We start from the raw sequence: 15754 nt of genomic DNA, 5'->3' as shown, positions 1-15754 counted from the left end.
GCTGTAATGGCTCAACTTTTAATGGAACAATAAGCATTATTATTTTTCCTTTCTCTCTCAGCTTGGAAGTCCCCCCTTGCTGGAGGAGCAGCTCAGGACACTGCTGGAGGACTGCATGCTGTCACTGAGGAGCGCATCCGTCTGTGGGTCCGTGGAGGGAAACGCATCCCCCAGGGCTGCCAGTGATGGGCCCAGCAGACGCCTGTCCACAGACTCTTTCTGATTGGCTGAGAAGTGGCTATGGTGCGGCATTGATTCTGCAATGAAGTAGCTCCTCCCTCAATGATAGTCCGGCCAGTCAGGTGATCCTCAAGCATCCTTAACATACTGTTGACAAAGTTAAAGGGCATTGCAAGGGATATTCAGCATACCTACATTCAGTACTTCAAACACACAGTCAGTATGCCAGCTGATCCAGTACAAGAGTGTTGGTATCACTGGATGATACTTGTGGATACATACCTGAAATGTATGAAGATTCTTTGATAGTAAAGGTATCCATTGTAGTTACATTAAAACTGATCATATTTATTATCAGAGGAATTCTGGATTAGCTGGCCAATGTTCAACTAAAAACTCACACTAGGTGATCCGTAAATGGCACGAGCACATTTGACCCCCAGAGTCCAGCTTGTTGGATTAGGGTGATCGCCATGCCAAGGCATGGTACGCTGAAATGCGCCCAGGCCTTCTTGAAGAGGTTGCCCTGGGCATGGTTCAGTTGGACTCGGGTAAGGTATGCATTTAGTGTGATCGCTAACTGTGTCAGAGCATGGAACACAGACATAATGACAGTAATGCAACTGCCACATGCATGCGCACAGGTACTCTATACATGAACAGAACCGGAACGATCAGCTAGCCTGTGCAGATCAGGTATCGACAAACATTTAACATGGCAGCAAAGGGATCACTTTGGCCAATGGCAGAGGTACAGTGTTTGCTGGAAATTTGGGCTGACAAGACTATCTAGGAACAACTGGATGCAACACACAAAAACCGAGATATCTGGAAAAATCTTATACGTGCAACACAATAAAACGAACACGATTGCATTGAATCCACAATAAATCTACAAGAGGGCCATTTGTCATCGTGCCCAAAAGGACTCCAAATAAGCCACAAAATAAGAACATTCATCATGAATTCCATTAAAAGTGTGATAGCACTTTTTTTCCTATGTGTTCTTCAAAGCAAAAAGTCACACGATGATGATGAAAGCATGCTAGGATCCAGAATGTTAAGCACAATGCAAGGGCAGACCAGTGGAGGAGTGGGGAGGGGGAAAGTCCTGCTCAGGCACGATGTAAGTGAACCGGGCCAAGTGTGAGTATCCCTTTAGCTGTATGAATAGTAACCTGTAATATACAATTCTCAATAAATACTTACAAACAACTACACAGTCAAAACAATTCCACAAGTGCTTCTTTTTTCAAAATGTAGTCCTTAATTTCCATAAAAAATGGAATTAAGCAGGAGCAATAACAGTTGAAAGAGGTCTGAAAGTTCCATTTATCTGCTATTATTATTTTTCATGGGAACTCCATTGATATAGCTATTCTGATAAGATTTCATGGGGGAAACCCAATGGGTAGATTCTTTCTGGTGGGCTGGTCAGAGAAGGGTAATTGGGCTGGAAGCAATGGGGTTATGGTGGCCATGATGTTCTAAGTGGCAAATGGGAACAAATGCATGGTGTAACACTCTGTCAGGTGAGCCATGCCAGTGAAAAGGGTGGCGAAGAAATGCCCCAAATTCCAGCCTCCACAGGTAAGTCTGCTTATCCTAAGGAAGCAGTCAGTGGGACAATTCTGTGGCGAAATGCTAGTGATCCCTGTTGTTCCTTTGGTAGCACACAGCACAATAACAAGAAAAACACAGCCATGTGCTTTAATGCATGGTTTCAAAGTGATTATGGTTGCTGAAATTATGATCGTGATGGAGAGAGAATGTTATAATTGACTGTTAGGAAACCACTTCTAGTACCAGCTGGCTGATCTTAAGAGCTTTGTTTGTACCTTGAGGCTAATAGAGAACTGTTTGGAGCATCTGGCCACAGCAGAACTGATGCCAAGCTTGGGGGTGTCGGGTTAATTCAAATAATAATTACATAAAGAAGGCCATGACTGCTACAGAGAAAAAAGTTTGGCTGCTATGACTTTAAATGTCATATCTTCCCCTGCAATATAGTAAAATCTTCAACATTTAATTCACAGGATAATTAGCAGGCTAAATTTTCGTGGTATTGATTTCACTTGACACAGTGGTATCTGAGGCATTTTACTGACATTAAGCTTTGTACTGCATTTGTATGTATTCAATGTTTATATAAAAAAAAGCTCTTGAATCGCAGAAGAGCGAGACTCACAGCCTTTCCTAACTGTGTCTAGGCGCCGAATGCCATGACGTGAGAAGGGAGTGTTCCAATCCTTTCTACACAAAATCCTTACCATTTCATTCCCGCTAGCCTGACGTACAATTCACAAGAGGCTGCCAAGTACTTCCCCATCATGCTTAGGGCTGGATTTCTATACTTTCCCTAGAGGGATGTAATTCTTACACTTGGGGGTCTCTCACATTGTTATGACAGCCTGTAGACAAGAGTGCCTAGAGGCAGTGTTACCAAACCAGAATCCAAAATCCACATTTGTTTTCCTCCCTTTGAGCCTTTGCTTTAGCAGCTTGAATACCTAACATCTTGTTGCATTTAACCAGGCAGTTCTCCTGAGTGTAACCCAGAATGGAATGCTTGCACTGCCTGCTGTCAGCTTTCCCTGGTATCCTCTGTGTGTGTGTGGGGGGGGGGGGCAGATGGGAAGGTTATAGAGGAGCCAGTTCTGTGAGTGCATATGACATGTTAGTACAAACTTCTGCAGTGATGTTTTTGACTTGAGGTGGCATGGAAGCCCAGTGTCTCTGTGCAGGTAATAGGAAGCCAGACAGCAAAGCCTGCCTCTTAGAAGAATGTGCTAGATAAGTGAGAAAGCATTTCCTCAGCTCCTTCATAGTTTGTTCTCACATGGTCTTAAAGTAAATACTTGGTGAATTAAACAGCCACAGCTCACCTGTGTAATGTTGACAGTCGAACAGATTTGGTAAATATGTGGCAGGGATCACTGTGGTTTGTCGATAAGTGCATAATTCTTTTGGAACTGACATACTATTCTCTGCGGACATTTCTGAGAAACTATGAGGGGTCTGAAGAGACTGTGAGGGGTCTGAAGAGACTGTGAGGAGTCTGAAGAGACTGTGAGGGGTCTGAAGAGACTGTGAGGGGTCTGAAGAGACTGTGAGGGGTCTGAAGAGACTGTGAGGAGTCTGAAGAGACTGTGAGGGGTCTGAAGAGACTGTGAGGGGTCTGAAGAGACTGTGAGGGGTCTGAAGAGACTGTGAGGAGTCTGAAGAGACTGTGAGGGGTCTTTTTCCTTTTCCTAGTTGGGTGCTCTTGTGCATTTCTGTTGGAAAATGATGACATTCTCTCTGCAAATTCTCTCTGGAGTCTAACTGTTTGTGGTCTCTCAAGTTCAAGGGCAGGATCACTGCGATTGGGCATTATTTTCAGTGTGTAAGTGTTGACATGATGTATACTGATATATAATCTTTGAAGGCCTCCTGGATTAGTTTTAGAATATCTGCAAATGATCAAATGAACCTTTCTGTATTTTATTTAAGTGGTTATGAAGGGACTGAACATGGATTTGGAAAAGTGAATAGCAGAAGCTCAGAAAAAAATAGCCCATTCGGGAAGTTTTCCATTTTATGGACTGTTGTTTATTGTTCTGTTGTATGTTACAAAATAACTGGTATGAGTAAAAACAGCTTTTTTGTATGGCAAAACAAGAAAAAAATGTTTACAAGCATCACTAAATGTATAAAAAGGAAAGAAATTTAAACCAAAATGGGTAAAGAACAAAACATCCTCACGTCAGTGTGCAAACAGTTTATACAGATAGAAACGCTTCCACCTCTTGGTGCATCTCCTGATAAATTATTTAAATAGCATATATCTACACATGTATGAAATTACCTCTTAAAATAGCAAAGAGAAACTTAATAATTTATCCATTTAAAAGGCATTGGACATAATATAAAGCACAACATATTTATAAAAAACAGTCTCCCATTTAATATCTTTACTGTTGGGGATTTCTCTCCTACAAAAAATATTTTTTTACTATATACAGCATAAAATAAGTGTTCCACTACAGTAGCGCTAAATAGAGAAATTAACCAATTTGTATTCTGCTGCGGAAAGACACTCTTACGTGTTGCTGGTTCAATTCTACAACAACAATGAGGTAATATTTGTACATCCAACTTTTTCTTTGTTGTTATTTCATTTCTCTCAGAAATGTAAAGAAATGTACAGACACACAGGTCATACATACTGTGCAGGGGAGCAGTGCTTCTAGATTTGCTATTTGTCTTTTTGGATTGGGGAAGGCAAAGGGAACAAGATAATAATGCAGTCTGTTGCAGACTGGTCAAAACATGAAAGTCCCCATTTCCAGTTTCACTTTGGTTAGTGGGGAGTCTCATTGTTCGTTTTTTTTTAACAATAAATGGCAGACAAAGACAAATTCTGAACATCACAGTTCAATGCTGTCCTATCCATTGAGAGCAGACTTAATAAATATGGACCTATTTACAATCCAACAAACCACAGTCTTCTCAAAGACTGACAGGACGCCTGCTTTGAGAGTTAGGCCCACCTGTTCCACCCCCTGCCCCTATTTCCTTCTGAGCAATGATGAGTAAACACAAAGCAATAAATAATCTATAAATATTTTCCTCCATTTCATTGTTTTTATAAGCTTGATCTCTACATATGTTTTTCTTGCCACTTACTGCCTCCACTATTACTTTTTGCAGAAGAAGCCGATTTTATTTTGGCTCTCAGTCCAGTGTTTCCAATCCTGATTTTGCCTGACAAAATTCATTTATGCCTGGTTATGCAACCTAATTCTGAATGTCGAAAAGCCAAAACACCCGGACACAGAAATGCCTGAATTTGTGGCCCAGCCGTTGTCTTGTTTTTAGGCCCATTTCATATTATCTAATGCGAGGAACTACTCAGGAAATCATATCTTGCCCTGAGGAAAACTATGTTAACTGAACTGAGGAAACAGTTGACTGCCAGCCACATTACTACAGCAGCAATGGCGAAAACAACTAGGTTTGGATTTTGTAACGGGACGATTTCATGATAGTTCCTCTTTCTCAATCAAAAGAATAATCTGGGGTTCTTTAAATGGAGATGAATGACATATTAGGCTTTGAGAAAGCTAGCACATTCTTCAGCTACATAATTATAATGTGATACTTTTTTGGAAAACAAGGCAAGCTGGCTCTTTGTGAAAAACATACACACACACACACACTCAACACAATCACTCTTCCATGGTAACAGTCACTCCATTTTGTCCCTCAACAATCTCCAATGGGTCTCTGACCCATGTCCAGAAAAATATGAAATAGTCTTATTGCTTTCTTCATCCTCGAAACAAGTTTGTCCTTTTTAAAAATTTAGTCCACAGCAGATCTGAGGTTATCAATACTCAGTCTTTTCATGGGACCTCCATCCGAAGTGAAAAGCGGATAAGTTCTGAAGTGCATAGACATCTGTTGGAAGGGTTTTCCACGCAGAGCAGAGAAAGATAAAGAGCCTTTTAAGAGAGAGAGAGCTGTCTTCCCTTTCAGCAAAGCAATGCATTTTCTGCTCTACCTGCCTTTGGTGGAGGGGTCTAATCTTCATTTGGCAGTCAGCTGGTTTGTCCCAACGTCAAATTACCTTGAAGTTGATCACATGCTCTCAGTCCACCATTGTACTTGTTGCAGAAGAAAAGAGTAATGAGGATATGGTCCCAAGGCTTACAATGTAAAATTATATTTATAAACGAAAGGTACATTCTTCTGAAAGCCTCTCATTGGTGCATTTATGTGTCTGAAAGAAAACAGAATAAAAAGGAGAAATATTAGTGTTACGTAATTTCATGCAAAAAATTACAATTACAACTTTTGGACGAGCCATGCTGATTATCTTACCCCTGCATTCGTATTTGAGGTCGGAGAAGTACACCATCTCTTGAGAGAAGACAAAGAGACCTAGTCTTCCACCTGCGTATGTCTTGTCATAGATGCTTCCAGAATCCGCCATGATTTTCTTGCCTTCATACATAACAACTCTGAAATGGGAAAGACAATAGTTAATATTTAGTACATTTATTTTCAGAATCTGACTATGTGTGAGTTTAAAAATGTCTTGACACATCTCTTCTTAGTGTTTACCTGATGTGTCCTGTTCTTGGTCGGTGAGTCAAGTGCCACCTGTAAGCTGTAAAGTCTTTCCAGCCAATATTCTTAGGGTCATGCCAGAGGGTACGCACCTAAAGTAAAGGAATATAAAGTATAAATTAACCATTCTTTGTTATTTTGAAGGACTGTAGAACAATGAAAGTTTTCCTTTTTAACTGTCAGCTACCTGTCCATGGGTGTCCCCTGTGTGCCACAGAGCATTCCTCAGATGTTCTCCAGGTCCAGTTGTTGAATTGACCACCTTAATGGAAAGCCCTGAATATCCTTGAGCTTTGGTGGGAGTACTAGACCAGTAAGTTTGTGTAATCTGCTTCCACATCACCACATAAAAGCGAGCACTAGACTGGTAGCCAAACACAAAGCCAGCATAGTCATCATCTCGGTCAGTGTTGATAAAGAAGGTTCCACTGAAGTCCACAGCATTGAACTCATCAAAACCTAAGAGTAGAAGATGATAAAACAGTTAAAACATATCTAAAAACACTGGAAGCTCTACCATTTAGCCATAACTGCAGCTCTTCTTTGAAGAACATACCAACAGCGATGCCTGGGTCACAGTTGACAGTCTGTACCAGTTCTTTTCCTTGATGGCGCACCACCCAGTTGGGATCAATCTGAGATGTTCCCTTGGGGTCCAGGGGTACCATCTGAAATTTGCGGAAATCTGTTTCGCTGATAGCGAAATTCTCCGGGCACACGTCGTAGATATCAGGAACATTGTCTTGGTCAAAGTCATATTTGCAAGCTTCACCACGGCCATCGCCTGGTGGTTAGAAGAAAGAGAAAGGTCAATTGTTATACATTTCATTTCTTAATGCAAGCAAAATCCTACATGGAGTTTTAAGTGGGTATTAATGAAGTTTATTGAATGAGTTTTTAATTTCTGGTTGACTCACCATCAGTGTCCAACTGATCTGGATTGTGCACCAGCCTACAGTTGTCTTTGTCATCAGGAATTCCATCATTATCATCGTCATGATCACAGGCATCTCCCTTGCCATCTTTGTCATGGTCAGCTTGGTTGGCATTGGGGATGTAGGGACAGTTGTCCAAATTGTTCTGATGACCATCTTCATCAATGTCCTGGTTGCTGTCGCACTTGTCTCCCACAAGGTCTGAGTCAGAATCGACCTGTAAGACAGATATAAATCATATTTTAGTAAAAGTAACAAAAAACATTAATACTTAATCCAGTGAAACCTTGTAACATGGTTAAGGTCTCCCTTTTGACTCTTTCATCACTCCAGGCGTCTAAGTCATTTAAAGTCGGGTTCCTTGCTGCTATTCGTTCTTTGAAAATCCTTCTGAGGTTCAGTGGCAGTGCATGCAAGCAGTACCTCTACAGCAAGTCTTGTAGTTAGTAAATTGGCAGGACTATACACAGATTCATTCATAATTACACGAAAGAGAAGAGATGTGAGCATTTTGTTCATCTCTCTCCCAGAGTAGGTTCTGCTGATCCTATACACTTCAGAACTTATCTGCTTTTCACTTCGGATGGAGGTCCCATGAGAAGACTGAGACACCCTTCATTAAGCCCCAGCACAGTTTTGATCCATAGAGATTGTGCAAGGATGGTTTTAGAGTATTGTACTAGTGAATAACATGCATTGCTCACTAGAACTTCACAAATGTTTTCTTCTATGCAATTTCCAAAAGTCTGTCCTTGAAGAAATGGTTCTACTTTAAATGCTACATTGTATATTTGTCTTTTACTCAGATGCGACCGGTTTTGTTTTTTATTTGCAAAGGAATTACGTTTGCATCTCTTTCTTTAAATATTCTGATATGGATCATCCATGTTGTACCTAAATATGAACTATAGATCACACACAAGGACCGTATTATCAAGAATAGAATAATATCAAGCTGTGTATTCGTGATTTTTTTTTTCCAAATTTCTCACAAATGTGATACACACTCACCTGATCTGGATTGTGCTCAAGAGGGCAGTTGTCACACTGGTCTCCAACTCCATCTAGATCAGTGTCTCTCTGGTCAACATTGTAGACGTATGGGCAGTTGTCCTTCTCATTCAGAATGCCTTTTAAAAATCAAGATAGTACAACTTTTAAATACCACCATAAAAGATGTAAAAGTCAAATTCAGTCATCTCATGCCACCTCTGGTTTGCTCACTGGGGGCTTTGGACAAAGGATAATGTAAAGCGCTTTGAAACATTGAAGTATACAAATAAAACTGAACTGAATTTAATTGAATCTTCACTTTGTTTATGTCGTGTAGCAGAAAGCCCTGTGACATCTTACCGTCACCATCAATGTCCACAGCACAAGCGTCACCCTCCCCGTTGCTGTCTGTGTCAGTTTGGTCAGGGTTGCTGTTGTATGGGCAGTTGTCGCAACGATCTCCAACATCATCGCGGTCATAGTCGTACTGCCTGGGGTTGTAGACGAACTGGCAGTTGTCCTGGTTTCAACAAAAGCATAGCTTAGACTACTGAAAAAAACATTACTTTTTAAGTCTGACCCCACTAACCATCACCCTTGTGAAGTTGACATATGGGAAGCTTGTAATTTAAAAACACATGATATCTATTCATAGGAAGAAAAATGAAAGCATAGGATAACTAGAAAGCGACTTTCAGGTTTAGCTTGGCAGTAACTACTGGTATGTAGAATTTAATGCTTGAATTAGCATTATGGCCGACATGAAACTACCACTCATTTATTTTGTTATTGCAGTTTTGTTACACATTGTGAATTATGAGGGTTTAACGGCATTAAATCTTTTGTTCTTGATGACATGATGCAGTATGCTGCAGTTTTGGGAATTTTATATGCAAGCTTTTATGCAACAGTTGTAGATCCTAGTGGGGACTGGTATGTTATTCTTATGAGCCGAAAGAGTCTTACCCTGTCGTCAGGAATGCTGTCATTGTCATCATCATTATCACAAGCGTCACCAACACCATCCTTGTCATAGTCTTCTTGCCCTGAGTTTGGAAGGTTGGGACAGTTGTCCTGAAAATGAAAATGAATTAGTGAGCGACGAGTGAGTCATATGTAACAAACAAGACCACGTATGCGGTGGAACACAGAGCAGGATTTTACTCAAAAATATACCTTCTTGCAGTGGTAGGTGGCATTCTCCACACATACAAGATCGGCGTTAGGCCAGCCATCCAGGTCAGTGTCCTCTCCACAGATGTGTCCATTCCCTGCATAGCCAGGTCTGCACTCGCAACGAAACATGGTTTCCGTGAAGTGCCCCAGGTAGATGCAGCGGGCATTCTTGTTGCAGTCGTGGCTTCCATCAACGCAAGGATTACGAGGTTCACAGGCCTGGCAGACGGATATAATGCCAATGTCAGCGTCCTGTCTGAGAAGGTTGTGCTTTTCACTATGTCGGGAATGGAACAATTTGGCTCTTACCTGCTTCTTAGCAGTGGCTTCCTCCACACCCCTGCCAAAAGGCTGGGATCCAGCATAACGAGTGGGACACGGTAGGCAATTGTACCCTGGTTCTGTGTTTTCGCACCGATGGACCCCATTGTGCACAAAGCATGCATCAGGAACCTCATTACACTGTGGGCAAAGAAATGCAATATTGAATTTCAGAGCTCCCTCGAGTCATTATCCATCGTAAATTAATATGACTGAATCTCCATGGAAGTTACCTCATCGATGTCTTTGCAGTTGATTCCATCTCCAGTGTAGCCAGTGGGACAGCTGCCACACTTCCATGAGCCATCAGGGAAACTGCTGCACTTGGCTCCAGCAAAGCAGGGGTTAGACAGACAGCCATCTGCGGGTTAAACCAAAGATATTTAGAACTCTGTACTCTGCGGGCGACCTGCTGAGATATTCTATTAAATTAATACCATTTTATACAGCAAGTAAGAGCACTTACCAATGGGGCAGTCCTGCTTGTTACACAGCTGTGTTGCCTTAGCATCACCTTGACATTCCTTGCCTCCATATTTGGGTGCAGGATCGTTACAGAGACGCTCACGCGTCTGAACACCTCCGCCGCAGGTAACAGTGCAAGTGTCCCACAGAGACCAGGGTCCCCAGTTGCCATTGACTGCAGGAACAAAAGGGCCGAGACATCAGCATACGAGGAATTCAAGAATGGACATGGTTTCTTCGGTTCATGGTTTGCGTCGGTCCCCTACATACTTGGGCAGTGTGGCTTCTGGCACGTCTCCGTCTCCCTGCCCTTTCCCACACAGTCCTTGCCGCCCATCTGTGGAGTCGGTGAGTTGCATAGGCGGATACGGGTGATGACGCCCTCCCCACACGTCACCGAGCACGAGGACCAGGGAGACCAGTGGCTCCAGCTGCCATCCTGCTTGACTGGTGAGTTGACAAGCCAGAGAGGGAGATTTAAAAACATGCAGAAAAAGGAACAAGGCCATAGTAGCGGGAGCAGAAAAGGGAATAAGGAGTCGGCCAAGTCACTCACATCTCTTGTCACATTCCTGGTAATAGCAGTCCCTCGTCTGCACAGAGGTGCCCTCACAGTTGTTATTGATGCGATCGCAGGAGCGGCCGCGCTGCTGAATGCCCCTTCCACAGGACACGGAACAATGGGTCCATTCAGACCAGGGGGACCAGCCGTCCTCAGCATAGTCACTTGCTGGAGAGGGGAGAGAGACAAAGGGTGAGCTATTCCTCCTTTCCAAAGCTTTAAAGAAAAGCTTTTAAAACGTGCCCCTAATGGGCTGCTTTTAGCACAGGCAACTTGAGACAAGCCACTCCATAGACTGTTCTGTGGAATATAAAGGGCCTAGATGCCAACAAGGAGTCAAGTGATAAAGTTTTGGCAATATCATGTACAAATAAATTTGCAAACATTATAAAGGTGATGTTCTTAAATAAATATCTTTATATATATGTCCCAGGAATTAATGAAATATTTATAGCAGTAGAGTACATCTAAATTATTTAATCCTACCTCTGTTATACAGCATCATTAAACACTTGATTGATAGCCCATCACAGCCTTACTTATACTATAATATGCATGCAACATAATGACTGCTGTTCTATATTTAACATCAATAACTTGTAATTATATATCTGGCAAATTAAAAAGATGCCAAGTCTATCAAGAGCAGTCAATTTTCAAGGGTAATTCTCTAATTCTACTGAAAGGATAATAGACATGAGCACTAACGGATACCGCAGCGAGGACAGCACTCTCCATCCGGAACAGTGGCATTGGCACAGGGCATCAGTGGGCAGGAAATCTCACGACATATGGTTGCAGAGTTCTGCAAAGAGAAATTCTGGAATTAGCAGCTGTGTGGAGGACTGTCTGCAGACAGGTCAGCTACCACGGGCATGCGGAAAAGCCGAACTGCTAATTTATCATCAAGCGGAAACCCCTTTGCTCCAGCTGGACTGTTTGTTGTGTTTGGGAACAAAGTAGTGATCTTTGACCAGTAGAACAGACTCCTGCAGAGCTGCATCTCCTGCCTATACACCTGCTTGCTGCCAGGGCACCTGGGATGGGGTGTGAGCATGCCAGTAGGGAGTGGTGGGGGGGGGGGGGGTGGCTGAGTGGTGGCAGATATGACAGGGCCTACACTGCAGTGGTCTGTCAGCAGTCCCTTGCTGCCTCGACCTTTCAGGGAGGCCAAAGTGCTGCTATCGGTCTACATGCTCCATCTAATTAAACAGCCAAATTCCTGACGTCTGGCCAGCTTGGGTAACCTGCACGGCAGTTTACCATTAATGTGAATGACAACCCTGTCCAGCTGCTTTGCAGAATTACATTGTGATTTCTAATTAGAAGCAAAGTGTTGCTGAGAGCACAGACACATGCCTTGTCACAGAAGAGCCTCAGTCAGAGCTACATAAATGAAGGTGCCCTTGCAGAGTTAATTGCAGCGTCGCATTGTGGGATTTCTGCCATCTGCCTGTCAAACCAATTACAGGCCAGATTACAAAGCCTGTGCTCTTAAAGGATGATGAGTACCCCAGCACATACACAATTAGAACCTTACCTGGCAAGTACACTGAGTACAGCCATCTACTGTCCATTCCTCCCTGTTCTTGTGCTGAATGCCATTGTGGATGCAGATGCCGGTGTGTTTACGTATCTGGGATAGCAGAAAGCTGTTGTTTTGGGTCTGGAAAAAGCAGAAAGGAAGGACTGTTACTGGAGAAATAGGATTAATTGTCTGGATAAAGTTATTTGGATCTGTGCAGTACTGAATGCAGCTGAAACTGGGTGGCAGGCTTAGAATGGATCACAGTTAATAGGCAGAGTCATTCACACCCTTGTACATAAATCCCTTCAATTTTGTTCATATGGGGGGGGGGGGGGGGGGGTTCCTTACCACTGTTTGAAGATCTTTAGTCAGCTGCTTGACAACCACCTCAAGTCCCCTGAGTTCCTTAAACATGCTGGCGAGATCCTCACAGGAAAATCCACAGACAGCTTGCAGATCTGCAGTGGCAAGACATTCCCTTCAGCCTCACTCGGGAAATTAACCATATTTAGTTCTTCAAAAAAACCTCACTTGGTACAGTATGTTACCTTTCGTTTTGTGGCCAATGTAGTCGGTCCTAATGGCTGGCCTGGACCCATTCACTGGGTTGTCCAGGGTAAAAGTATCAGTGAAGGTAGCTGGAGAGGGAAGGCACATAGGAATGTTTTAGTGGGATATCTAAAACAATCTCGTGTTAACATTCATTACCGTTTTTACTAGTAATTACTCATTAACTATTTACTCATTTATTACTCATTTTGGGTGACTAAAATAATTTCATGCAAGGCACTGCAGAGTCTCCTTATAATAACACGTGTAATAAAAACTTTAATAATTATTTCTGTGAACCTGAGCTCATGTGGTTGGAATCGCAGGTTTAGCGCTCCAGTACTAGTAGGCTTCACAGTTTCTTGTAAATCAATGCAAGCTCTTTAATATGACCAAACAATTTCTAATACGATTGAGGCATTTGCAAGTCAATACTTACAACTTTGACATCCTTTATTTCGTAGAATTGCGTCCAGAGTAGTTCCAAACACAAAGCGTACGTTCTGAAGCACTCCCTGTAGAAAGCACGCGTATTTAGACGTACAATCTATTTTAAAAAATCTTGGTACATTTTTCCGTTTATAATTTCCATTGTAAGTTTAACCATCTTGCCATTTGCTTACCATAAACTTGTCTTTCACTGCCCCCTTGCCGATCCTCAGACGCGCAACTGCCGGTACATCATGGGTTAGCATACTGTAAATTGGCACATCCATTTCCTCGGTGTTGATCTCTTCGCACCCCACGAACAACTGAACCCGGTCTTCCTGCACGAAAAGGGTGATGTTCTTCCAGTGGCTGGTCGCTAGGTCTGCATCTTCTATCGACACCACCTGTTGCTTGTTGTCCGTGGAATAAACCACGTCTAACGTATTTGCCTTGCCGTTCGAAACTATTTCGAATATCGGTCCGGATCCATCCGTCTTTTCCACGGTCAAAAGACTTCCCCTTGTCCTCTTGAACTGCTTGAAGGTGACCAAGAGAAGAAATCCCCTCTCTGCATGTATGGAGTCAATCAAGTCCCTCAAGGTGGTCTCGGGAAGTGGGGGTATCAGGTCCGGGTTCAGAATCTTATAAGCGGGGCTGTATGGATCTGGTCCTTTTACTAAGGTCACCCCATGGTTCTTCTTATGAACTCGAACTAACTCGAACAAGTCGTATACACTATTATCATCTCCGCTCTCTGAAAAACGAAAAATAACAGTTAGTGTCATGTCAGGAGAAAAATGAAAACTGTTATATTTCACTGGATTTATGCAATAATAACAGCCAACCCTTGGAGTAAATGGAGTGGGGAAAACGCTGAAGGTTACAGTTACGCTTATACTCATTTACCAAGTTTGATATTCTCACCTGCCACTCTGCTTCCGTCACAGCTCAGAATCAACAACCACAAAAAAAGCAACGACCGCTTCATTCTGAGACTTCACTTCTTTGAATGTCTGAAAAATAAAACGTTCAAACGATACATTTAAAAAGAATATTTTAATTACCCTCAAAATAGCCTATATTAATCAAAACCCATATGAACAAAATACATATGAAATATAAATTGAACGACACATATAATTCATTGCAAATTAATCAAAATGAAAAAATATTCGTCCACCTACCTGTGCGAATAAAATAATTCAGCACTCGTAACAGTAAATCCAAATTTAAGAGAAAGTCCTTAGGGTTCAAGTTCTCGCAGCCTCTGTTTGGGCTTCAAAAAGTCCAAGTGGCAGTATTTAGTACTGCGTTTTATTATAAAAAAAAAAATAAAAATAATAATAACTTTTCCTTCTTTGCGCGACCTTTTTTCTGATGCTCAAACTTAACTAACCAGCGAGGACAAAGTGCTATTTAAATAGTTTCATGACATTCCTAAGATCCTGTCTCCACCAATCAGAAGCTGGCAGGAAAAAGGGACGAGCTTATGCATTTACCTCACAACGCGGAGTAAAATATCTGAGACATATACGTCAGAAGAAAAGACAAAGAAAAAAAGCGAAGCATTCCAGAGCTGAAATTCCGTAACCAGATTAATATTTTATAGAGATAAACGCGCCAAACCATTGCTTCCTGTTAAAAGTACATCATCTGTCTGAAATTTCCTTTGCATTTTATTGTAATATTAGTAAGCTTTCATAGCAGTCTTCGCAGATGAAAATTTTATAACAGAACTTTCCCAGTTAAAGTCATTTAACTTGAGTTAATTTAAACGAGCTTACAAAGTATAGCGAGAGAACGGATGTTTAGGGTCACAAGGTGCTTCATTGTTACTCAATCTTATAGTTCTTATAAAAAAAATAGAGTCCCACATCAGGAGAGGGTTCCGGAGAAGGATGCAGCGCCGACCATGCGCTGCTATTCACCCTTAGTCCGTTAGAGGCCGTTGGGGGAGCTTCTGTGAGGAGTGAAATTTTAATACTTCAAATCAAGAATACATTCAAACTACTAAAACGTGAAAATGCTTTTAATGTTTGTATGTATGTATGTACTTCCAAATATATTTGCACGTCGTATTTGTTAGATGTACAATATGCTGTATTTATGATAGGCCTATTAAAGTATCGTTTAAATTTGTAAAGTTTTATTAACTTAATAAAATGTGCTTTGATATGCAGATTTGTTGATAACAGGTGAAGTCAGGGGCGCCGTAAATGGGAGGACAGTTAGGATGATTCCAAGGGTCCCTGAGCAACAGGGGCCATAAAAAAAATAGAACGTAATATGATTAGTCTGGGGTGGGACCCGATATCATATGCTTTCATGAGGCCCAAATCTCTAATGACCCCCCCCCCCCCCCACACTTTTCCACTCAACTGTCAACTTCCATAGAATTTCTAAGCAGGTTAAAGGTATGTGTGACTCATCTATCACTGTAAGCTGCACTTCCAGCATGTCAATCACAGGCTGAACTTGAGTAAGACTCCACAGCCAGGCAGT

At 42.0% G+C, this 15754-nt stretch overlaps 2 protein-coding genes across 4 annotated transcripts in view; one reads left to right on the top strand and one right to left on the bottom strand.

The window, feature by feature from the left end:
* Positions 1–2778, top strand: part of fsip1 (fibrous sheath interacting protein 1) — a 72974-nt gene extending 70196 nt beyond the window's left edge. For both annotated transcript variants that reach the window (XM_023802236.2, XM_023802238.2), the window contains one exon: positions 62–2778. In XM_023802236.2, the coding sequence (XP_023658004.1) occupies positions 62–223 (162 nt within the window). In that variant the 3' untranslated portion in view covers positions 224–2778. The remainder of the gene's footprint in view (positions 1–61) is intronic.
* A 970-nt stretch (positions 2779–3748) lies between these two features.
* On the bottom strand, positions 3749–14653 carry thbs1b (thrombospondin 1b). 2 transcript variants are annotated; one of them, XM_023802234.2, is made up of 23 exons: positions 14437–14653; positions 14177–14265; positions 13447–14006; positions 13263–13338; positions 12823–12912; positions 12623–12732; positions 12287–12412; positions 11455–11551; positions 10741–10914; positions 10455–10631; positions 10186–10359; positions 9953–10080; positions 9708–9860; positions 9399–9617; positions 9189–9296; positions 8583–8742; positions 8241–8359; positions 7212–7446; positions 6851–7078; positions 6482–6753; positions 6289–6386; positions 6046–6185; positions 3749–5944 (listed from the first exon to the last, which is right to left on the bottom strand). In XM_023802234.2, the coding sequence occupies exons 2-23, from the start codon at positions 14238–14240 to the stop codon at positions 5937–5939; spliced, it is 3516 nt and encodes a 1171-aa protein (XP_023658002.1). In that variant the 5' UTR covers positions 14241–14265; positions 14437–14653; the 3' UTR covers positions 3749–5936. The 2 variants fall into 2 exon arrangements, with proteins under 2 accessions (XP_023658002.1, XP_023658003.1); XM_023802235.2 differs by having other exon boundaries at positions 11461–11551.
* Between the last annotated feature and the right edge of the window lie 1101 nt (positions 14654–15754).

This window comes from Paramormyrops kingsleyae, chromosome 14 (genome assembly GCF_048594095.1).
Source record: "Paramormyrops kingsleyae isolate MSU_618 chromosome 14, PKINGS_0.4, whole genome shotgun sequence".
NCBI classification, from domain to species: domain Eukaryota; kingdom Metazoa; phylum Chordata; class Actinopteri; order Osteoglossiformes; family Mormyridae; genus Paramormyrops; species Paramormyrops kingsleyae.
Note: the sequence above shows the minus strand (reverse complement) of the source record. Positions and strands in the feature narration are given on the sequence as shown.